We start from the raw sequence: 25503 nt of genomic DNA, 5'->3' as shown, positions 1-25503 counted from the left end.
ACTCAACAACACCAAGGGCCTCAAATGTTGATCAGGTTAGCACACAGGATGTTATGATGGCGAGTCATGAAATAACTTTTTTTTTATTGCAATGTACCTGATTTAAAAAGGTGTTGGGACTATAACCCCCCCCCCCCCTCTCCCCCCAGTGTGGGTGGTCTTTCGGCTGTATAGTAGCATAACCGAATCTGCGACAAAGACCTGATTTGGCAATCCCAGTTTGGGGTTTGGGACAGGAAGAAGTATGGATGCAACAGCCAATGAGGCGTCAGATGCATTCAAGTCTCACTCGGACACCGTGGAAGGCACATTTGAGATGGCTAAGAGGCAAGTTCTAGCCCTGTCGTGCAGTTTGGTTCAGCTCTATGCTAGTTTTTGTGTTTTCATTGTAAAAAGTTGTGAAAGTGATCTGGACTGTACCACATTAAGGCGGAGCTAGAGACACTGAAGTCTATTGATTGGCGGACGGAGAATTCTGTTAGATCTTGGGTCTCCATCCTTGTATGAACTGTGTGATCTTGGTGACGTGGAGTCGGCTCAGATGAAAGTCATGTGACAGGATGTCCTCAGTGAGCTGAACCAGGAGGCGGCCATCAATTCGCTCCCTCTGGAAAACAGACACCGCGGCCTCCGACAGGCCGATGAAACGTAGACACGCCGACACCTCCTCAAGCGACAGTGCAGACAGGTCAGAGGGGGGGCGCCAGGTGGGGTCAGCGGGTGCGGCCACACCTTCGATCCCGCCCCCCTCTGCACCCCTAGAGGAATCTGGATCGTCCGCAGGCTCGGGTGACGGGCAAGGGGACAGACGATTGAAAGGGTTCAAAGCACCAAAAGGTGCAAAGCGACTCTGTGGGGGGGGTGGTCTCAGTCGAGGTCCAGTGGTGAAGGAGTCCACCCACGGCTCGGCCCAGGTGGCTTGTGCTGTCTGAGAGATGGCTGGGGCGTCCGCGGGGATGGCTGAGACTGGATCGGGACTGGTAGGGTTGGGGGCGGGGCAATCAGCCCAGGAACATGGATAGCAGTAGAGGGAAGTGTCTGGAGAAGGTGAGCAGCTAGGAACAGAATTAGCACCACATTAGCATCTAGCATTAGCATGACTCAAAATAAGAATTACTGGAAAAATGACACATGACGCTTTTTTTTTTAGGTTTTTGATTGTGCAAAAAAAAATCTGTACTGTATTATATATTAAAATTATTTTAGTAATATTTTAACTTGATACAATTTTTTTCTCTTAATGTTATGACTTTATTCCCCTCATATTTCATTCATTCATTCATTTTCTACCGCTTTTCCTCACGAGGGTCGCGGGGGGTGCTGGAGCCTATCCCAGCTGTCTTCGGGCGAGAGGCGGGGTACACCCTGGACTGGTGGCCAGCCAATCACAGGGCACATATAGACAAACAACCATTCACACTCACATTCATACCTATGGACAATTTGGAGTGGCTAATTAACCTAGCATGTTTTTGGAATGTGGGAGGAAACCGGAGTACCCGGAGAAAACCCACGCATGCACGGGGAGAACATGCAAACTCCACACAGAGATGGCCGAGGGTGGAATTGAACCCTGGTCTCCTAGCTGTGAGGTCTGTGCACTAACCACTAGTCCGCCATGCTGCCACCTCATATTTCTTTTTTTCATTTTCTTCTTTAACTGTTTCACTTTAACAGTTGCAGGCTGAAATGGCCCCTGAGCCGCACTTTGGACACCTCTGTTCTATGTAATATACAGTAGATATTACATACACAAATGTTACTATTTTGGTTGTGAAGTTTGTACGTTTTTCAACGTGAGTTTCAAACAAGCAGGTGAGTGTACCTGTCCTGTAGTCCTGAGGAATAGAAGGAGAGGTTGGGCCTGGGGGAGGTGGAAGTCTTGGGAAAACGTGGGGGGACAGGAGGACTGGGGGCCGGACTGGAGATGGAACCCAGTTTGGAGCAGCGAGGAGGCACTGGAGGAGCGATCAAATAGCGACACTCCTCTCGCACCTACACATACACGCATGGAAATGAGAGCCACACTGACACAAAAAGGTGTGTTCTGTTTGGTAAATGTCAAACTTGGGCGACCTTTACACTTTCCACGAAATCCTTCACAAGGCTCTTTACACACACAGAAAGTATGGCAGACTAAATATCAGGAATGAGGAACACTATGCGTGTCAGGCTATAATTCAGCTCCCACACACCATGTTGGTTCCGCTTTAAGCTGCCTTTAAACCAAACAAGCCCTTTAATTTGAACCTTACATACAGCACTGATCTAAAAGGTCTACTTTGTTCTTCCTCATATGAATAAAGATTTGATGGATTGCTTGTATGATGATTGTGCCTATGCGTAAGTAAAAACTATTTAATTTTTGTAATAATAAAGTCACCCTACGCAAATTTTCCCATAATATCCAGCATGAGACAGTAGGTGGCGGTATACACCTCAAAGATATGGTAGTAATCCACCAATAAACGAAGAGGAAGAATTCACGTGATCACAACAGCAGGTGAGCTAACTGGCGTTAAGCACGAAAGAGTAATGGCGTCAGTGTTCATGTCTCGTTTAAGTTCCGAAAAAGACGTGTTGCGGCTGAATGTAGCACAAGTTACCCGTAGGGGAACACAACCGAGGAAGTTTATCAAAACTCATCCCGCATTTGAAGACGCGTTACACGGGAAACTCCCACGGGACAAGAAGAAGCCATTAGCTATAGCAGAAAAGACGACTAGCCCCCGTCGGTGGTGAGTAATGCCGGTTGAATTTAATTGAACACCTCAAACCTCGCGATATTACGCCTCGCCGTCACTACATTGTGGATAAAACCTAAAAATCTTTGTATTTACCTTGGTTTTTTTGTTTTTTTTTAACTGACATTCTTCACATGATATAACTGCAATATAGCAAGAATCCCATGACTTCGGGTACAACATTCATAATATAATTTATTCATTCATTCAATTATTAGTATAAAGAATTAGCATCTATGGTGTAATGTAGAAAAAAGGACAACTAGAAAGTCATTAACCTGTTTATTGTACATGGTGTTTTTCTACTGTTATTTTTTCTTCTAATTATTGCTGTTTTTAATTTGACATATCTGCACTTTGTTGGCAGAGCTTTAAGCTTTATTTTAGGATGTGTAGCAAAGCCTACTTTATATATGGGCTCATTTAGCTCGCAGTGGGGGTCACCATGTCCACAAGGAAGCATTTTTTTTCTTCTTGAAGTCATGAAAAACATTTGAGCACCTCTTCTTTCAAAAGTAAAGCAAACAAGTGTTGCCAATTAATTTTCTAATCATCCTATGAAGACTTTTAGTATATTGCTGTTGGCAAAGAAGCTGTAAGTAAAAAAAATAAGAAAAAAAGTATTTTGGTTGTAGTAAAAAGTAGTACGTTAAGAATAATTCACTCACAGCATCAGATTTTGGAGGTACAGGAGGCGGAGCAGCCACTGTGGTCACCATGGTAGCGAGCGAACCATCCAGCGAGGAGGACGAATGGAAGGAAATAAGGTTTGGTTCCTTTCCGAGGCCCTCTGCGTTCTGATTGGTCCAAAGTTCCTCATAGGGGATTTCCTCACTGGTCCTCATTTCAGCCTCAGTCCACTCCGGAGTCACATACTCCCGTTCCTCGCCTGGCCCCTCCCCCAGCTGGACCCCAAAAGAGTCTCTACAGCGTTGTGATAGGCTGTCCGAAACCCCGCTCCCGTATCCGCACATTGTCAGCTGCTGCAGCGCCGGTGCCAAAGAGTCCTGCGCCGCCACACACATGCGTGAGCGCCGCGGGCTGACACACTCCTCCGTCATACACTCCAACTCCGGACGGGTTTCCCTCACGGCGCGGGAATAGGCGTCTGTGTCGAAGGCGTATCGCAAAAGGAGGCTCTCCAGCGCCGCCGTGTGCACAGAGGCCTCGGCGGCGTTGAAGCGGGGCATGCAGCGTAGCAGCAGGAAGTGAGAGGGCGACACTTCCTGTCGGCGGAGTACCATGCAGAGTACCACCGTCTTGCTGACGATGTTGAGCAGTTTGTAGCGGTGGCCTTCTCGTACGGCGTGGCGGTCGTAAGGGTTTCGCGGAGGGCGTGATGGCACAGACACGTTGACGGGGAGGCGGACCCTCTCAATGATGCTGCGTACTGTATGCTCTCCACCCAGCATGCCTTGCTCCAACAGCGAGCGTGTGCAAAAGCGTCCGCGGCAGGCAAAAGGCAGACTGACGCTCTGATTGGTGCGATGGTTCATACACACCAGACAGGGAGTTTTACCTGCAACACAACAAAAACATAGGATGCAATCTGTAGCTTAAAGATGCCTCGTCATGTTAGGTTTATTGGAGACTCTAAATCAGAGGTGTCCACAGTGCAGCCTGGGGTAAAAATATAATAAGTCTACCAAAAAAAAGAAAAATCTGTAGTCATTTTATTCTCAAAATATTACAGAAAAAAGTAGTAATTTCCACCAATAATTCTGTCCTGTTAGTAGCACAGAGCTGAACAATTACAGAAAGATGTTATATTTTTTGAAGTCGTAATATAAAAAACATTTGTCATTTTTGGAAAAAATTATGTTGCGAAAAAAGTTGTAATGTTACCAGAATAAAATAAAAAATACAATGGTAATAACGTCAAAATTACAGGAAAAAATGGCAGAAATGAAAAACAGCTGTAATTTTATGAGAATAAAGTCAAAATATTGAGTGAAAAAAAGATGTACTTGAATGAGAGAGAAAGTGGCAATTTTACAGGAATAAAGTCAAAATATGAGGAAAAATGTCTCTTTTGTAGCATAGAGAAATGCTAATTTTGTAAAAAAAATTGTAAAATATTTTGTATAAAATTCTAATTTTGAAATATTGTGTGTGTTGTTAATAAATCAATCACACGATAAATTAAAAAAAAGTTGTTTATTTTTCTGGCCTCCAAATATATGTGCATGCATCTGTCTCAACACTAGGGCGTGTTGGTTCTATAGCGGAATGTCAGTCTTGTCCCAGTGGAACGGTGGTACGTAACGTTTCAGCTGCCGTGATTCCTGAAGTATAACACCTCATTGCGCACCAAACGTATTTTGCTGCATTTTTCAGGATATGTCCCTCTCTGTAAAAGGTTTGCACACCCCTGCACTAAATGTGCCCTGTGATTGACTGGTGACCACTCCAGGGTGTACCCCTCTTCTCACCCAAATGAGTACATGGAGTGTAGAAAATGATGAATGGATGGATTTCTTACTTCGGGGCGTCTTCCCCAGGCGTCTCAAGAGTGCGCTCAGTCCTGTCTTTTCCTTAGTAGGCGTGGCACATAGGAGCTCGGCCTTCCCCATGAGTGACAGCTCATCTCCTGCCTGCAGAGTGAAGCTGTAGTGCTCGCTGTCCTCGCTGAACTCCCCTGAAACCACCTGTATAATTGTACACATGACACAGTCCATGAATGCACCTTACATGGGATTGGTGGAGAATGAGAAAGTGCTGTGTGAGTGTGGAGAAGACGCAGAGATGGTGTGTGGGTTGAAGGTGTTGAAACTGATCACTACTATTTGTTTTTTTTAAAAAAAGTATTATTTATTTATAATTTATTTTGATTCACAGATGAATTAAATACTCTTCTATCAGGTGGCAGAAGGTATATAATTACGGTAAACTGTGTAACCAAGGGGTGTCCAAACTTTTTCTTGTGAGGCCACATGCTGAAAAATGTAAAATTTTGTAAAGCATGTAGATATGCTAAAAAGTTTATAGTTGCATCTCAGCTTTGTGGTATTGGTGAAAATGTTATTTTTATGAACTTTGGTCATTGGCCATCTTTTCCCATTTTTACAAGTATTTCAACTTTCTTCTTAAATAATCTTTAATTTTCTTCTTGTGATATTATGAATTTATTCCCATAACTTTCCCCAACCTAATTCTAGAAAAAAAAATCTTTATTTTAATTTTTTTTCCACATATTAGGACTTATTAAATCCTTTGCAAGGATTAGATATTTTATATTTATTAACCGCTGTTTTAATTTTTTGGTAAATAATACATTACAGATGGACCAGTTAAATTAGTAAATGGTGAACAATGTAGTCAATTGGTTGGAATTGTTGATTCATCTGCACTACTTGGCTGCAACCACCAGAGGCAGTGTTGTTTCATTCTCATTCTAGCAAAGCTACATCCACACAAGGTAGCATCGTTCTGCTTAATCATGCGCTCACACAGAAATGGAGTTCAGAACATTCAGTATGTCGTCACATTCCTTTAATGCATGAACCTCTATGAGAAAGTCGAGGTACACTGCATGCAGGAAGGCAGACCTTTTGCCACGTAGTTCTTGTACTGGATCTCACTTTGCATGACTAACTCGTCTTTGAGCCAGTGAGTGTAAATAAAGTGGATACAGGCCAGCAGTTAAAAGTGAGAGAGAAGCAACGGGGGTGGGGGATGAACCTTGACGCTGAACGTGACCGTTTCCATGACAAAGACACGGTCGGGGAACACTGCAGCCACCTCCTCCACGCTGGAGAAATACTGGACTGGATCCCTGATGTCTCGGTCTTCATCCAACAACTTGAACTTCCCTGCAACGACAACAAGAGAAGCACGGATGGTGAAAGAAAAGGTTAAGGCGACCTCCATGGAAGTATGATTGGCATACAAGATTATCGCTGAGGAGATAAGAGGTGTGAGGGGTGTTCCCCCCCCCCCCCCCCCGCCACCCCACCCCATTAGACAGCCAACATTCTTTCTAACAAAAACACACTGCTTTGGATGACAGGAGCACAAAGACACCTCACTGACCTCTGACCTGGCACCAGCTCTCGAGCCAATCAACAGCTGACGGGGTTGGCATGGAAACCAGCAAAGGACCCCCATTCTCACACAGAGCAGAGACACATCACCATGGAGACACACACACACACACACATACACACAAACTCTTTGCCTTTCTCTCACTTCCTCATCCCCTCCTCCATCTGTAAATCTTTCACACTCCATGATGGGAAGCAGGCAGCGTTGCAGTCGAGTTAATGTTTGTTTTTCTTTGCTTAACGTAACCAATAAAGCAATAAGGTATAAAAGGTATTGACACTCAACTAGTTTGCTTCATTTGAATGCAGCGTGTATTGAATGCTGAGGATGCCCAAAGGATCTTTCTATTTCTTATGAGAGAGAGAACATTTTTTTTTTTTAGTCTGAGAGTCTCGGAGCTGAATACCAAAACTCCTGCATCCATCTCCCCGCTACCCCCACCCCCAAGCCAACTTTCCATCCAAACAGCTCCCAGGATAAGACAGAAAAAAACCCAACAAGCACTGCTTCCCACACGCCCCCTCGCAGGGTGAAAAGTGACGGACGGAGCATGAAATGACAACAGGGGATTCCACAAAACCAAAACATGTTATGAGGAGGAGGACTGGATGGAAGTGAGCCACTTGAAGAACCTCAAGAGAGCACATGAAATGTCATAATAGCATACTGATAAGACACATACTTCATACAGTTGGCTGTCAATGGGTAAAGTCATCTCACAAGTCCCATTTCAGGTTCTAGGCAGGGGTGTCCAAAGTGCGGCCCGGGGGTCATTTACGACCCACAGATTTTATCTCCCCAAGGCGTACTCTGAAAATACAGCTACTAAAGGCTTAAAGTGTGTTTTGCTGTAGTACTGTACTACAAGTGATTCTAAACACAAACAATAACCCACTCTGAAATATGATTTCATATGTTTATGTTTGGCCAGCTGGTTGCCACATCAGCGTACAATCTTTGCTTTAGAGGCCACCGCTGAATTCTTAGGAGAACTTTATTGGTGTATTTCTTCTGAAAATTGTACAAGTTCAGGGGTGTTCTACTCTCTGTCTGAGCTTACTTTGTCCGGATATAGTATCCGCCATTCAGCTTTTCGGTTTTCTACAATTCATTCATCTCCCATGCAAAAGGGAGGGCAGTGAGAGGGAGCATCCTGTTGTGTATCCTCAGGGGGTAACCTATATTACTCTCCTCCTAAGCATATTTGGACTTCCTGTATGAAGTCATCACACAGACATGAGCTCATCACTGCCAGTGGTTTGTGATTCAGCCCGCAGTTCACCTTGGAAGTTTGCCCAAAAGTCATCTTACATTATAATTGTTGGCAGGAGACAATTTGTGTATTTGGGTTTCTATTAGAGCAGGGGTCTCAAACACGCGGCCCGCGGGCCAAATGTGGCCCGCAGGACACTAGTTTGAGGCCCCCGCCTTGATATGAAAGTTTAATGTTAGTGTGGCCCGCGCACGTTTGATATGGATTCTGTATGGTATCATGTACCCAGAAAAAATTATTACGTTTGACTAATGTTCATGTTAAAGGTTAAATAACTGTTAATAATTATCCTCCCTATCCATGTGGAAGTGGTAAGTTTTTGGCTATTTAAGTTTAAAGCAAATAACTTTAAGGCTACCGTTTAGGTCGCTAGTTTGCGAGTTAGCAACCCTGCAGTTGCGCAATATGTTGTGAATAAAGAGTATAAATGTGACTATAGTCGTGTTTTGTCATGTCTACAGGGCTCTAATAATGCTTTGTTCATTTTAATCTGAAAAAATAATTTGTCTACCCACCAACTATATGTGGTTTCTTAAGTTTTTATTATTTGCCGTTTTATTATTATTATTATATTTATTTATTTATTACTGATTGATTGATTTTCTTTATTCTTGATTTGTTCATTTATTTTTCATCTTATTTTGTGTAGGAAAATAAAAAGTAAGATATTTGAGAACAGTGGAATGTTTTATCAGAGCTTTTCTTGTAGAAAATCGGAACCAAAGCAAAGTTTATTCATTTTTCTGTTTTTTGTTGGGTTTTTTTGAAAGGTATGAATAATATATGAGAATGAAGAGTATATGAGAATAACAGTTTGAGAAAACCTAGAGAATTTTTGTTTTCCACTTCAAAACAACTCATATGAAGTGAGAGCCATGAATATAATAACGAATGAGCCGGACAGGTTATCTGCTTTTTTAGCAGAATAAAGCAGTGATTTGTCGAAAGTGAGTGGCCTTTTATTGTGGCCAGCCTAAGGCACAGCTGTGCAATAGTTATACTCTCTAATCAACATCTTGATATGACACAGAAGTGCTCACTTACACAGGTTTAGACGACCAAATTTGTCGTCTGTGTACACGTTTTACAGTTCAGCTTATGAAAAATGAGAGCAAAAACAAAAGTGTTGTGTTTATATTTTTGGTGAATATCTGCAGTCTACATGATACCGCATGTCAGGACTCGTCCTCACAATGAAGGCAGTCAAATGTTTATCTCGAAGGACAATCATCCACTAAAAGTTCTTCCATTCTTCCAAAAAAAAAGGAGCCGGGGAGGCGTCAGTGGTGTGAGGTGACATCAGCGCTCCATCAGCAGAGGAAGCAATGAAGAGGAGGCATAAAGCTCCAGTTACACTGCCAATAATACCACTGACTGCGCCGCCAGTGGGAAGAATGGGATTGTGGACATGAGCTCCGGTGAGGTCACACTGAGTAGACTCATCCAGCTTGCAGTCAATGAATGCGGGTCAGGTAAACTACGACTATGTGTCTGTGTCTTCGCAGTATCACACAAATCAGTACTCCCCTGACATTTGTGTAGGGTTAGTATCCACTGAAAATCATCCCTATATTTTTCTTTTAAATGGCAACTTAAATAGAAAGTGGTTTGATGGCGCTGTCTCACATGTTCATTCACTCAACATTTTCTAGCAAGAAGATGCTTTGACAACACAGGTTGTGCAAGTACAATACTGTAGTCGTACCTCGCCACTCCTCGCTTCAAATAATGCACCCTCGCTCTTTTTTTTTCAAAAATTAATTACATTTATCAATAAATAAAATAAGGGCGGCACGGCGACCTAGTGGTTAGCGCGCAGACCTCACAGCTAGGAGACCAGGGTTCAATTCCACCCTCGGCAATCTCTCTGTGTGGAGTTTGCATGTTCTCCCCGTGCATGCGTGGGTTTTCTCCGGGGACTCTGGTTTCCTCCCACATTCCAAAAACATGCTAGGTTAATTGGCCACTCCATATTGTCCGTAGGTATGAATGTGAGTGTGAATGGTTGTTTGTCTATATGTATGTGCCCTGTGATTGGCTGGCCACCAGTCCAGGGTGTAGCCCGCCTCTCGCCCGAAGACAGCTGGGATAGGCTCCAGCACCCCCGCGACCCTCATGAGGAAAAGCGGTAGAAAATGAATGAATGAATGAATAAATAAAATAAAAATGTACTACAATACAAATACAGTATAAGGCATTAAAAGATTGTTAATTGCTTAATTGGTTCCTGAAGTGATTTTCCATGAAGCAGGATTTCATATTCAACATTCTATATTTCTGTAGTTAGAGAACCTGTTTATGACTTTCTAAATATGTTTTTTTTTTACCATCATCAGAGCCATGTAGACATGAAATAACAGCCCTATAGTCACCTTGATGGGGATCACTGCACGGACACGGCTGCATAGCATGCGAGCAAGCTAACTAGTTATCCATCCATTTTTTATGCCGCTTATCCTCATTAGGCTTTCGGGGGGTACACTGGTGCCAATATACACCATGGACTGGTTGCCAGCCAATCACAGGGCACAAAAAGACAATCATTCACACTCACATGTATACCTATGAATTGTCCAATTCCTGATCACATAACTGTGTGGCCCTAACTATTTAGACTTCTTTATTCCTAAACTTAAGGGTTTCAAACCAAGTGGGGAAGAAATACAAAGTAACAAACCACTTCCACATGGAATAGGAGGAGAACCTCAGATATGCCATGGCTGACTACATACAGTGTGACAGCACTGTAATGAAATGTCATGGCTCATTACTGATTTCTAGTGGCCAGAATACTACACATAACTTGTATTTCAATATTTTTTGACGAATAATGGGCCACTAAAAATACTAGAAGTATTTGGCCTTGTATTCACTGATGTGTTTTCATGGACTCTAAGTCAGGTTTCTGTGCAGGTTCTTCAACACCAAACTGATCTAAACATTGTCCATATGTACTACCTAGGGAAGTGTGTGTTCTCACCTTGATACTGTAGGGGGATGTCAATCTTGGGTCCAATGACGTAGTGTCCTTCTTCTAAGCTATGAGCCGTCACAGTAGTCCACTGACGACAGGAATGGAGCAGAACCACATCCTCCTCTGATAGACCCTCAACGCATTCACCTTAGAAACACAAAGTGTACACACGTGTAACACACGTCAGCAATGAAACAACTGCCGCTGGAATACAAACAGTAAAACTTACATAAAGGATGAGTACACAGTAGATAATTACTGACATCAGTATATGGCTCACCATGCTTGCAATGTTGATGGCAACCCACTATTACACACTCAACACACACACGTAGCACAGTGGTTCATTTGAGTCACGCTCTCACACACGTTACACCAAGTATCGCCACAAAACCCAGTTTCATTTCATTTTAATTCATTTTCAGCAAGTTGTTGATAAATCATGTGTATTTGTATAAGTCTGCAACATAATTGTATTTTTATTTAAAGAAACACATCTCTGGTGTTTCTGAGTACCACTAGAGGGAGCCCAAATGTACCCATTTGAAAATGAATGCAATCCGTATGAGAAATTGCAATATTACAACAAAATATTTTTAAAGTAAATTGTGAGCTCATATGCTTATGTGTGTTTAATGAACTAGTACGTAATATTTGTGTAGGCTGACTGAGCAAACAAATCTGCATACGTTTCGGTCGCACGCTCTTCTCCACGACGCTAAGCGTTCCCTCCTCGTTCCTTAGTATTCCGCACATCCACCGACACATCGCATCATTTACATATGAAAAGAATTGAGCAGCACTTTAGCAGCACAACAGACACTTTGTGGCTTTCCGGGCAGCTCCGGACCAGAACAACTTGGACAGAACACCCACCGCAAACCCTTCCCCAAAGTCAAGCCGCCCCACCCGCTTGGAGGTGACATTCACTCTGGCAACCAGCGAAACAAATTTAAGAAACACGATGACGACTTTGATACTTTAAAGAAAAGGATGAAAACTGCAAGAATAACAAATATAAATGCTGACATGCAAAAAATAAACCAAACTAATAACGGAAACAGATTGCTCTACTTTTCACAATAAGAGCTCAGGCTTGTTTGGCATCGAAAAATACACTTTGCAACTTCAAATAAGCACTTTCTGGTCTTGGGGGAGGTACTGTATATGCCAAAGTTAAGACCTTTTTTATGGAGAATATTGTAAAACAGTGCTATTCAACTGGCGGCCCGCCAGAGCAATGTCATATAGAGGATCTTTGACTAACGTTTTTTTTTTTCAGTCTGTTAAAAATAGCAATATACAGTATATAGAGGATCTTTGACTAACAGTTTTGGTGTGAGGTTCTCAAACTGAAGAGAAGTTCTGGTATAGAGGATCTTTGACTTGAGTTTTTGCAGTATGTCCTCTTATGGTGCGTTCAAAAGGGCCGTCGAACAAAGTGGGACAAGTTGCCGCTCACAACAAACACATACATGCAAAAACTATGGGATTTGTAGCTGTTCATGAAAACTACCCATATTTTCAAAATCGATGTCGATGTTCATTTACACATGTGGATTTTTTCAGAGCCCGGTGGTTGGGGACTGCTGTTATAGAGGATCTTTGACTAATGTTTTTGTAGTAAAGCACTCCAACTTCAAGCATTCTGTTCAGCATTTTAGCAGTGGGTTAATATAAACACAGCAGACGTCCTTTCATAAAGAGGATTTTTGATCAGCATGTTATTTTTTGCAGTCTGTTTTTAGGAGTGCTCCTGTCATATATACAGTACATAGAGGGTCTTTGACAAACATATATGGCAGTAGGTTCTTCAAAAACAGCAGAGCCTCTAAAACAACATGATCCTGTCAAATGGAGAATCTTTGACTAGTGCTTTTGCGGCAGAGCACGCTTGTCATATAGTGTTTATAGCGGTGGGTTCTTAAAACAGCACAGTCATCCTGTTCTAGGGGACCTGTGACAAGTGCAGTAGGTTGGTAAAAATAGCAGAGTGCTCCTGGCATATGTATAGAGGATCTTTGACGAATATTTTTGGTCGCAGGTTCTTAAAAACAGCCAAGCTGGTCTGACATACAGAAAATCTTTTATCTAGCGGTTTTGGCAGTGGATTTTTCATATAGAGGAACTTTGATGGCTGCTTTATAAAGTCAGTTCTTAAAAAATATAGTGTTCCTGTTATATAGGGGATCTTTGACTGGAGTTGTTGCAGTTTGTCCTAAAAAAAACACAATATGATCATCACTTATGGTCTAAGTGAGGATCTTTGACTTGTGTTTTTGCATTAGGTTCTATTGAAAATCTTAAACTATAGTCTTTTTTTCAGTGAGTTATTTTCTTCTTTTTTCAGCAGTGGCCTTGTCATATAATACATCTGTGGTGGGGTAATGCATTGACTGATTACATACAAATTAAGAATAATATTTAAGCCCCACCCAATTTTGTTGACTAGCCCCGTGATAAACATTGAAGAAGTTGTCATTCACAATTAACGTTTAATATTTTTATTTTGAAGGCCCATACCGGAAACAGGAAACATTTCTCGTAATCCGGTGCAATTAAAACCCGGAGTTTTTAACACCTCGCTTGAATTTTTTTTAGACTTTTTCCAACTCACCGTCCAAAGTAGTTAAATCTTTTCCTTGTACCGCCACATTACAAGTTGTATAATCACAATCCAGTGCTCGAATTGTCCTGCTTTCTTCTCCTTAGCCGAGGAGCAAGTGTTCGTTCGCCAACAGTTGTCAAAAGACGGTAAAAGTTGTCACAGCCGTGGAAGTCAGGCCGTTAACCGTGTGTGTCTTGTCTTATCTTACCGTGGGCCAGGCGGACCAGAGTGGGCAGACGGAACTTGCTGACCACCGCGTCCAACGGCAGCGCTAACGGGCTCCAGGAGATCTCCGACAGGCTCGCCGACAACTTCTCCATCCTCCCGGGTCATCACTGTGCCGGAGAGGAGGAGGAGGGTGAAGATGATGGCGGCGGTGCTTGTTTGGTTGAAGGTGAGTACGATGGAGGTGGGAGTGTTGGTGGAGGAGTAATCTTTAAGACTTTCGCCATGTTTGAATGGAGGAGAAGGATCAGCAGAGTGTGCGCGCCTGTGGAGGGAGGGCTTTGACATCCCCCCCCTCCTCCGCTCCCTCTACGTGCACGTGAACTACAAAGCACAGGCTACTAAGTAGCAAAAAAAAACATCTCACGTGCTTTATATTCAGCCACTACATTAGGTACACCTGCACAATCCAGTGGTATTCAAGTACTCCACCAGATGACACTGTTTGTCTCATTTTCAGATACAATTTTATCATTAATACAGAGCAGTGATTAATAGTGATCTTTATAGGAGGAATTTTCTTTAGCGGAGCTTTATTTTTTTAATTGGGACTACCGGTATTTAAAATTGTCCACTAGATGACACTGTTTCCCCATACAAAACATGCCTCAGAACTTCGCCCCTTTTTTTGCCTTGCTGTTAAATGTGTCAGTATTGATGTTTGAGTGTGTATGTTTAAAAAAAAAAGTGTATTAATGGCAGAATTAGTTTTTGTTTTAAATTTGACACTGTAGGGAAAGTATCAGTGAATGAAAATGTAATAATTAAAAGAGTGATGCTGTGTATAATGTATATGACTTCTGGATAAAAAGACAGTGTCAGTGTGATGGTTCTATTAAGGTATTTGTGACATAACATTGGTACCATTGGCAGGAAGCGGCAGTGTCAGTAAAGCGTCTACACAGCAGACCAGTGAGAGACTCATCCTGCATGGCACAATCAACGATCTCAGAGAATCCTGCTACTGTGGGTAAGATCTACATACTATACACACTAGCCACTTGATTAGGTACATCTGTAAAGTCAAAGTGCAACCAACAGAATAGTAATGGGAGTACTGGGAGCGTCATCTCTCATGATGCTTATGCTGTTACAACAATGGAAGTATGGGATACAGTATGTCAACAGGGTCACACGGTGGACTAGTGGTTGGCATGTTGGCCTCAGGCAGGAGCTTGTGTTGGAACATCTATGTGACTTCCTTCACATTTCATTCAATAAAAGAAAATAGTGTGTTGGTTGACTGACAATTTTATTAATTCCATATTAACAAGATGTCCATGAATTGGGAATGGGCGGTCAGATTTACAGCAGGTGGGTTTGGTCAGCGGGGTTGAAAACCTAATGAGCCGGCTCTGCAAAGAGAAACACTCATTTAGGACAACTTGGTTTTGACAGTGACATCTAGAGGAAAATATATGTAACTGCAAACTATTTGACACCACAAAACTCATTCATTACAAAACAATACTGTCATAAATGAGAAGTGACGTTTACTTACTGGCCTTCACAGCCTTCTTGCCTGGAATGAAGATAGAAAATAATCACATTGTATCATTTCCATTCACCCACATGCCTTTAGGTAAATAGAATTTATTTGAATTGCTGTCATTTCACCCTCGTGAACTATTGCACAATGGACTGACAAATCCTCAACTCACCTCCATAGGAGACCTTGTAGTAGAGGACCGTCATGATGCCAAGGCCCACCCACATCTCTGGATATGCCTTGGTGTAGTAGGGGCCCAACTTTGACCACCAATTTGCCAACATGCGTCCAGCCATCTGTGGGAGGAAACAAAATTCACATTTCATTCACTAGTTTCAACTCGTTCTAAAACCTGGAGTAACCGGGGCAATAACTGCAGTAGAATGTTACACAGCTAACACCATATTGTTGCAATCATAGTGCTAGCATGTCCCCTCAGCTGTGTAAATGTTACTTAAATGTTGCACACATGTCATTGTCAGTCTAAAGTTACAGTGGGTGTTTTGTACATGAGCAATGAGCTGTGTGTGAAATTTCAAGTATTTCTTGACTTATGGGGTGTATTTCTTAGGACAAACCACCACTTACAAGACAATATTAGTGCATGTTTTGCCTCTTTCAAAGGCTCAATCACTTGGCCAATCAGTAGTTGATCGTGACTAAAGTAACACAATTACTGCATCCTTATGCTCGAACGACCGGTCTCAACTCAGTTGGCAAATGATTTAATTAACTAACTGGTCAATAGTACATTTTAATAGTCATGCTGAGTGGAAATATTTGTTTCAAAACTACTCTGGACCCAATATGTGCAACACAGCGAATGCTAAACTAGCTTAGCTATATGTTAGCTAGCTTAAGTATACCTATGCGTGTAGCACGCACTACATTGATATATATACTTTCACTTCCTTGAGATTGTGAAGTACAAAATAAGCATATGGTTAAAATGATTTAAAATATGTAGGCATTACCTTTGTGTATCTCACGCTGGAGAGGGAAGGTCAAGCTAGCACCAGTCAATCGCCCGATGTCAAAGTCGTGTTGGAGAAGCTTCTTCTACGCTAAATGATGCTTTTTGCCTCTTGAGCGCTACTCAATGGAAGGATATGGTACTACACTTTCGGCATTCTTAATCCTCTTACTCTTGCATTGGCATTTCAGAATTTTTAATATTATTACTGTAATGGTTATTAATGATAAAAAACAAGTTGAAGGTGGCATGGATTCCAGTCAGCATCAGCAGATTCTTGCCAACAGTCTTCAAGAATCAGTAACAAAATTGAAGTTGCAGCGGGGCTGGATACTTCCACAATGACAATGACCCTAAACACTGCTCTAATTCTACTAAGGCATTCATGCAGAGGAACAAGTACAACGTTATGGAATGATCATCCCAGTACCCAGACCTAAATATTAGTGAAACACTGTGGTGTGATTTAAAGAAACCATCAAACCTGACTCATCTGGAGATGTTTTGGAAAGAAGAATGGTCAAAAATACCTTCAACCAGAATCTAGACCCTCATTGGAATCTATAGAAGGCATTTATTTCTATCTGGTAAATATTGATGTCATTTTTTTATTGGGGTCCCCATATTTATGCACTTTCTGTAAATCCTATAAACTTCATTGGCTGATCCCAACAACCAGTGATTTATCATGGAAAATCTTGACAATTACCAGGGGCGCCCAAACTTTTTTCATACCACTGTATCTCCCAGCCAATCAACACAGAACATAATGATATAATGCAGCCAAAATAGAATAGAAAAAAAACAATTGCGCAAAATAACCTGAGGCTGTACCGAGAGTTTACTCAATATACTTAAGTTCCCTGTCATTACTGGCATTTCATGTCAATACAATTCAGATTATAAAAAAAGTATGAACAAGTTCTACTTGTTTACTGAACTTTGTTTTGTTTTTCTGGCTGTGATGTCAGTATTAACTACAGGGGCGTGTTAATGTGTGTGTGTGTTTCTACATGCTCATGCCTGCATTCACTCTGCATGTGTGTTGCAGGCTGCAGAGAGCATTTGGAGCAATGGTGGCATGCTGCTGAGCTAAAAGAAGCAAAGAAGGGGAATTATCGGCTTTTGCAAGAGGAAACATATCAAGAAAGGTAATTTGAAGATGTTAAAGCGCTCTACATACGCCAACAAAATTGTATTGCATTTTCTTTTTGTACTTTCATGGATTTATTCATTCATTTTAGACATTGTTCTTATTTGGATGTAATACTTGACAACTGTAGAGGACACTAGCTTTGCTAAGGTGCGGTACTGAGAATTACTCATCTACTTTAGTGAACTACAGTCCCACACATAAGTTTGGACACACCTTCTTATTCAATAGAGAGTGTGAGGGAGTGTGCTGAAACTTTTGACTGGTGCCGTGTGTGTTTTTTTATGTTGCTGTGTGGTGTGAAAATGTAGAAATTCATCCAACATACACCATCCTGGTAGAGCAGACAAGCAAACTGTGGGAATGGTACCGCGTCACACAGGGGTGTTTTCACATTAATACTTATTTGTGTCTACATGCTCATTAAGGAGTGCCTCATTTTGGAATGCTGTGTGTTTTCCTAGTCACACACGTTGCATTGAATTTCAGTGAATTCATGTGGCTGAATAATGTGCACTGATATACTCAATAAGAGCCGGTGAGGCGGCGATGGAGACGAACAGGAAATTCAAGACTGCAGTCAGAACACAAAAGAGCGGTGGAAGGAGGATCTGCTGCCATTCAAGCCTTGTCTCAGGTGCGTGAACTGACACATCATGGACGCTACCAACTGTACACAGCCCAGACAGTCTTCATTTAGATCTGCACTTGTACAATACAGTAGCACATTGGTTAGCGGCACTGAAACCTCCCTCGCCTATGCAGGTTTGTGTATTCTCTATGTGCTTGGGTTTGGTTTTCTTTGAGTTGAAAACATGTGTGTTAAGTCCACTGTAGGCTCTAAGGTTACATTTACATAATAACGAGCAAGTAGACTCTAAATTGTTGTCAATTCCATTTATTTAACATTTCAACAGATGGCTATTTTTTAGTTGGGATAGGCTCCAGCATTGTGACCTGTGAGGATAAGTAGCATAGAAAATGGATGTTTCTTGCAAGCTACTCCACAGTTATTTTAATGTTGCAATACATAGAATTATTTACAATAAGGGTTGAATAATTTTGAGAGCAAGTGTAAAAACAGTAAAGATAACAATGTTGCAAAAAGCAATCAGACTCTCAAAAATACCCAAACCATTGAAAACAATGTAAAATAGATAGAAGCCAATAGGCTTGTCTTCCCACTGTCCTTGAATATGACATATGATTTCTGTAGCCTTTTTTGACCACAACTTTCACTGAAAACACACAAAACCTTGTTTTTCAAATCTGAGTTTATTTAAAACGGTAGGCTACATAGTCAGGAGATTGGGAAGACCTGGGGATAAGCAGTAATCAAATCAAATCAACTTTATTTGTATAGCACTTTTCCTGCAAAGACATGCAACACAAAGTGCTTTACAGAATTAAAAATAATTACCACAATTAAAAGGAAAAATAAATACTGAGAAAGCCCCTCCCTACCACCCTCCATACTAGACACACACCCACGCACACACACACAATCACACAATCACACTCAGGAGGGAAAATGAATTAATAAATGAATAAACTAACTCCTTTAAATGGACTGTCTTTGTCTCATTTAAGCTCCTGATTGTGCAGCGCCAAGGAATCTGACATCCCATCATTGCAAGTAGCCAGAGGTACCACTAGACCTGGACACAGCTTCATTCTGGTCCACCAAGTCCACCAGTGTGCACTGCGCTTGAGTCGCAGCAGCGTGCCAAAACGATAGAAAACCCTGCCTGGTTCACCTGAAAGTCAACAAACTGAAAGTAAATGGACTGAACCACCCCGCCACTCATCTCCCATGGATAATCTCAAGGTAAAGTCTTGGTTCTATTGATGGATTTGTGTAATGGTGCTCACACACTGCATCCACAGGGTATGTGTTCCTGCCTTGAGGGAGGTAGGGTGGAGGATTTTGCCCAGTTGCTGAAGGACTGCCACCACAAACTGAAATTCCTACAGGAGAAAATGTCAGAATCATCAGTCACACACATGGAGGTGATGCTTGTATTGCATTAGATTACATATTTTTATGTGTTAATTATCATCCATTTTTTCTGCTCCTGTAGGCTTTGCTACAACAAATAACAAAGCTAGACAAAGAGCTTATGCAACTTGTTGCGTCCAAGCACTCCATCTGTAGCAGCTGCACGTCTGAAAATAATGCTGGGCTGCACCAGCAAGTCAGTACATCCCAAAGCCACACGATGGCGCTGGATCCTAGCAGCCAGTGGAAACAACCCTGCTGTCTGATGCAGGTAAAGTAGGACCAAGACTATTCAAGAATATATCTCTTTGTTCCCCTAAAAATTGTGTTTTCTGCAAAAGATGTGAATCATGATCAGGGGTCCTGCTGGGAATTCTGGGCCCTCTTGGGCAGACTCCTGTCAATCAAGGGCCCATGGAATTGTCCTAACTTTTTCCCCACTCCCTCACACACAAACACATGTCACACTAAGTGCCATTACATTATAAGAAATCACATAAAAAAAAAATTATTGTTATTTGACTTATTGTTTTGTTATCCTGTAGAGCAGGGTTTCCCAAACTTTATCAACTAAGGCCCACTTGAAAATCTAAAAAAGGTCAGCGGCCCACCTTTGTCCTATAAAGGGTACATAGACGAAATGCTACATTCTCAGAGCACTTAACTCATTTTTAATTAAAATAAAAAATTTTAATTTTAATTTTAATTTTAATTTTAATTTTAATTTTAATTTTAATTTTAATTTTAATTTTAATTTTAATTTTAATTTTAATTTTAATTTTAATTTTAATTTTAATTTTAATTTTAATTTTAATTTTAATTTAACTATTATTTTATATATTATTAATGATATATATTTTATATTACAATTAATATAATATTTTTACATTATTATTATTATTATTATAAAGATTCAGGATTGAAATGAAAGCAGGGGGATAAAGGAAGCCCGCACAAGATTAATTCTCATACTTTTCATAACTGCATTCAAGACTGGCTTGATGACCAGAGAGCTACGTTTCAATCATAAACTGTATAAGGTTCCTAAAATATTGTGACAAGTCAAAAACACTCAATAGGTTATTACTTAGGCCTATAAATATTTTTTTTTAATTGTGCAGTAACTATTTTACAATAAAATATTTTTTTAAATAATATTTGCAAAACCCTCGTGAGGAAAAAGCGGTAGAAAATGAATGAATAAATGAATGAATATTTGCCAAAATGAATCAGAATGGTTGTTTGTCTGTGTGCGCCCTGTGATTGGCTGGCGACCAGTCCAGGGTGTACCCCGCCTCTCGCCCGAAGACAGCTGGGATAGGCTCCAGCACCCCCGCGACCCTCATGAGGAAAAGCGGTAGAAAATGAATGAATGAATGAATGAATGAAAAATGAAACATATTTTTAATGACCTCTCATGGCCCACCTGCAATACCACCACGGCCCTTCACTTTGGGAATCACTGCTTTAGAGAAACTTCCCGTTCCTGGAAGAACACTTATTTGGGACTTTTTAAAAATAGAAAGGATTCGAAAAATAAAATAATCCATCAAGTCTAAAACGTGGCATTGCTCCACTGTAAAGTCATGCATGTAAAAAGTCAATCAATTAATCAATTAGTCTTTCCTCCCACAAGCTGATGAATGATAGGGAGGCTCGCTGTGGGATGGGGAGAGTGAGTCACACGACGGGGCAGCGTCCAGAGTCCAGAAGTAAAATGCGTTTTTGATGCAGCTCATCCAGTAAAATTAAAAAAATAATCGTCAGCATATAAAAATTACATCATAAGTTGGTGTGAATGAAGATCATTATTCTTTTTTTACTGAATAACACAAGAATATCTTTTCTCAGGAATGTGATGCAAGGTTGCGAGTGTTGTCCTCAGGAGTTTCAGACCTGCAGAAGACTGCAGAGTCCAGCACACAAGAGGTGCTTCCAGTAGATGTCACCATGACTATCCAATCCATCAATACAGACATTGACAGGTACACATGAGGCCCAACCATTATTTTCAATGAATATACTTATTTATTGAAAATCTGACGCTTCTCAACACTGTTTTTTTGCTCTCTGTTCTACCCCTAGACTGAGGTCCATTTTTCAGAAAGTGAACATGGCTAACGTGGGGGAGAAAGTCAGGAGCCAAACAGTCCAATCAAAACCATCCCTGGCTGACGAGGTAATAGTTCAACTCTAGACAATCTTGTACTGTTTTTTTTTCAGCACCAGACTTGAATTCCTCCATTGCAATCATTTTCTGTTTTCATTTCTCATTTTCTTTTCTTTTCCCAACGAGGGCCTCATATTGTAATATTAAAGGATATGGGGGCCACTTTGATATTTTACATTTTGTGAGCCAACACATGTATACTGTATACATATACACATATTTTCTATACCGCTTATCCTCTTAAGGTCACAGGGGTGTGCTAGAGCCTATCCCAGTTGACCTTGGGTGAGACGCGGGGTACACCCATATAGACAAACAACCATTCACACTCACATTCATACCTATGGACAATTTGGAGTCGCCAATTAACCTAGCATGTTTTTTGGAACGTGGGAGGAAACGGGAGTACCCGGAGAAAACCCACGCACCTACGAGATGCCCAAGCGATCTTCTGACTGTGTTGTCAACATGCTAACCACTCGGCCAGGAGTTATATATATCTATAGACAAAACAGCCTGCATTTTCAACTGTTTGCAGACACACAGCCACACCACTGATCCACATAGGGGGGCGGCAGCACCCCTGCGAGGGTGGGACCGAAGAGCAGGGTAATAGAGTAGGCACTTCCTACTCTAGTAGGCAGTTCGACTTGTACGTTTTAATAGAGAATTCTCCCAGGCCACACTTTGGAAACCCCTGATCTAAACATAAATACAATAATTCTTCCCTTTCTTTCTTTGCTGTCTTGTCTTAATTCATCACCATAGGAGTCCAAAACAACTGATTACTGAGTGTACGTATATGTGCTATACATAGTGTCATAGTGAATTCTATAGTGCCAGTGGAGCAAAATGGTGTTTCTTGTCATGCAACTCTCCTTCAATTGAAGAATTGCCATAATTCTTACAATAATGTAGTTGCTTTGTCAAAAAGGAGACTTTAGAAGACACTAACTAAGTTAGACTGTCCAGATAATGATGGTGATGATGTTCTAATTTGGTGTTTTGGTTCAATTTCATAGGCTACAGAGGTTACGCAAGGAGAAAGAGACGTAGACTCTGAAGTTGCGCCTTTGAACAACAACACGGAAAGACGTTATTCTTCCACAGAGGCTGCCATGCCTACGTCAAATCTTCTGGATACCAAACAAGTCCAACAAAAGACAGACAGCTCTGTCCAACATACTTCAGATCGCTTCAAAGATGCCTTTGCCGCTATTCACTTATCATGTCCTGATCATTTCAAGTCTCAAAAAGAGATGCTTTTATCTTCCCCTAAAACTGACACAAACATCTTAAAGACACTTGGGCGAAAACATGACCTCAGCACCTTACAAAATCCTTCAAGAAGTGACCTTTCTGCAGCCAAATGTTCATCATCAGAGGAGGACGTGTTGGACTTGGGACAACCAGACACACTGAAGGCAATAACTGATACAGATATGCTTGGTAAGGATGTCAGCAGAAGCCCAATTGTAGAGAAAGATGCCGTCAAATTACCACAATACGCAGAAACCCATGAAAAGACACACGCTGTGGCCTCCGAGTCATGTGACCTCATCACAGACACATTTCCGGATGCCAATCTAGAAGACATTACAGATAAGTGTCACCCTGAGGCACAAACACGCCAAAATAAGCATTTGATTCCAAAGAGATGGACTGATTACACAGTGGCTGACTTACTGTCATCATTGGAGGACGCAGAAGTGATGCAAGTAAGTCATGTTTCTTTCTCCTCTTGCCTCTTCTCAGTTTGTGGTTTTTGTTGTTAAAAAGAGCGCATCATTACATAAATGTCAATATAAAGTCATTATTTGTCTGGATGACATCATTTTTGAATAGTCTCACACTGTCAAAGTAGGAACGCAGTAATTGTCAACAAAATAACTTGTTCTAATCAAGACCCAGTACTATGAAATATAAGCAATAAAACATGATACATTTTTGAAATTAAGAAATGTTTATTAACCTATTGTTGAAATGACACTGTAGAGGTTGGCCATCCTTGCTTGTCCTCTTTGACATTTTCCTTATTTTTTCTATTTTACCTCCATGATTCTTCAACAAATCCTTGTTATCGCTGACATTTGGTAGATGCAAACTAGGGCATTTATTCCGCCCACCTTTGGACATTTTCTAATCATATTTTTTTCATTGTTCATCTGCAGACTTTGACATTCATGTGCTTGTCAAGCATTTTCATCCTATTTAAAGGCATTAAACTTTGTAATTACAAATGGATCCAATTCAATTCAACTACGATCGCAATACAGGTGGCCCTCGCCCTCTCTTAAATTATTAATACTATACACAACTAAAAGATTAATACATAGTCATGCTAATTTTAACCCCCCTTATATCTCCCAAGCGTGACACACATTGTTCTGATTGCGGTACATCAAGGAAAAGGAAAGTGAAAGTGAAAAAAGATGGTATCCTTGAACATGTTAAAGGATCTCCAATGGACAGTGATAACTGGGCAGTGTAGTGGCCTAATTATTAAGACTTCCTTCTCCCAATAATTTCCCTTTTCCCCCTCCTTTGCAACGCCCCTTCCAGTGTGTGAGACAACCACAGGGATAAAAAAAATAGTATTTCATGTAATTATTATTGTGTATTTTATATATTGTTCATGTGTTCCATGTACAGAATGAGTGATATAAGCATCATTTCATATTGACAAATTGATTTCATTCATTCATTCATTCATTCATTCATTCATTCATTTTCTACCGCTTTTTCCTCACGAGGGTCGCGGGGGGTGCTGGAGCCTATCCCAGCTGTCTTCGGGCGAGACGCGGGGTACACCCTGGACTGGTCGCCAGCCAATCACAGGGCACATATAGACAAACAACCATTCACACTCACATTCATACCTATGGACAATTTGGAGTCGCCAATTAACCTAGCATGTTTTTGGAATGTGGGAGGAAACCGGAGTACCCGGAGAAAACCCACGCATGCACAGGGAGAACATGCAAACTCCACACAGAGATGGCCGAGGGTGGAATTGAACCCTGGTCTAACCAAAATTGTGACTTTTTTTAATTAAAATGCACAGAACTCTATATATGTATAATAAATATAATTAATGAAAAAATGACCACACCTATGCTGACAACATAATAACAATTATTAATGATTTCTTTTAGCTGGTATAATGATCATGAGTAGCCTCTCTTGTATATTTTTGGACAATGAGTTTTTCCTGTGTACGAACATAATGTTAGCTTAACCTGTATGACTGTATATAGAGCTGTAGGTGTATAGAGGACAAACAGCTGTCAGTATAATGCAAATAAATACACATAATTCAACCAATAACCAATGTACAATATATACAAAATAATGACCCCCAAAAAACACAGTTCTAGTTATTGGTCATTTATAGTTTTCTGTTTATTGTGCTTATCTGCATTATAGCAGTTCATTCCTAAAATCAGCCATTTAGATTCAGCCATCTGCTCCACACTATACTGACTTGTCTGGCCACTGTCAACATAGTAACATGAACAGGAAGCTCTGTTATTATCTGGGCACAAACATCAGGGATCAAAATGAACCATTCCATGCTTTTTGTGTGTATCGTTTCAGGTTGGAGAAGACATGGAGCGTGAGAGTGCGGAGGAGCTGGCGGATGACCAAGAGAGGACACCTGAGTCACCTGGACTGTCTTCATATAAACGCAGATCTACCATGCAGGACATTTTGTCTCAGATCCAGAACATGATAGAACAAAGCAACATTCTAAATGTGAGTACTGACTGTATTATAATATCATCTTCATCTCTCTGAGATTTGTCTTTCAGATTTACACCCCTATAATGTTAAAATGTTCTCCCTGTATC

General features: G+C 41.1%; 4 protein-coding genes across 6 annotated transcripts in view; 2 read left to right on the top strand and 2 right to left on the bottom strand.

Annotated features, from left to right (window-relative positions):
* Positions 1 to 182: 182 nt before the first annotated feature.
* gareml (GRB2 associated, regulator of MAPK1-like) lies at positions 183 to 14187 on the bottom strand. The gene is made up of 7 exons (XM_058057561.2): positions 13852 to 14187; positions 11042 to 11182; positions 6426 to 6556; positions 5227 to 5392; positions 3413 to 4263; positions 1826 to 1995; positions 183 to 1055 (listed from the first exon to the last, which is right to left on the bottom strand). The coding sequence occupies exons 1-7, from the start codon at positions 13961 to 13963 to the stop codon at positions 479 to 481; spliced, it is 2148 nt and encodes a 715-aa protein (XP_057913544.2). The 5' UTR covers positions 13964 to 14187; the 3' UTR covers positions 183 to 478.
* On the top strand, positions 13559 to 19494 carry LOC144902116 (uncharacterized). The gene is made up of 6 exons (XM_078799077.1): positions 13559 to 14037; positions 14742 to 14838; positions 17382 to 17481; positions 18017 to 18120; positions 19074 to 19311; positions 19371 to 19494. Exons 1-5 carry the CDS (start codon positions 14008 to 14010, stop codon positions 19121 to 19123), a joined length of 381 nt encoding a protein of 126 aa, XP_078655203.1. The 5' UTR covers positions 13559 to 14007; the 3' UTR covers positions 19124 to 19311; positions 19371 to 19494.
* atp5mj (ATP synthase membrane subunit j) lies at positions 15104 to 16454 on the bottom strand. The gene is made up of 4 exons (XM_058057568.2): positions 16332 to 16454; positions 15530 to 15653; positions 15370 to 15390; positions 15104 to 15223 (listed from the first exon to the last, which is right to left on the bottom strand). The coding sequence occupies exons 2-4, from the start codon at positions 15651 to 15653 to the stop codon at positions 15210 to 15212; spliced, it is 159 nt and encodes a 52-aa protein (XP_057913551.1). The 5' UTR covers positions 16332 to 16454; the 3' UTR covers positions 15104 to 15209.
* Positions 19495 to 19593: 99 nt separating the features above from the next.
* The window catches only part of syne2a (spectrin repeat containing, nuclear envelope 2a), a 61816-nt gene continuing 55906 nt past the window's right edge, over positions 19594 to 25503 (top strand). For all 3 annotated transcript variants that reach the window (XM_058057557.2, XM_078799012.1, XM_058057556.2), the window contains exons 1-5: positions 19594 to 19753; positions 21334 to 21467; positions 21568 to 21661; positions 22675 to 23370; positions 25250 to 25408. In XM_058057557.2, the coding sequence (XP_057913540.2) occupies positions 19604 to 19753; positions 21334 to 21467; positions 21568 to 21661; positions 22675 to 23370; positions 25250 to 25408 (1233 nt within the window). In that variant the 5' untranslated portion in view covers positions 19594 to 19603. The remainder of the gene's footprint in view (positions 19754 to 21333; positions 21468 to 21567; positions 21662 to 22674; positions 23371 to 25249; positions 25409 to 25503) is intronic.

This window comes from Doryrhamphus excisus, linkage group LG19 (assembly GCF_037039965.1).
Source record: "Doryrhamphus excisus strain RoL-2023G ecotype Guam linkage group LG19, RoL_Dexc_Guam_v1.1, whole genome shotgun sequence".
Lineage (NCBI taxonomy): Eukaryota > Metazoa > Chordata > Actinopteri > Syngnathiformes > Syngnathidae > Doryrhamphus > Doryrhamphus excisus.
This window is presented reverse-complemented; position numbering and strand designations above follow the sequence as displayed.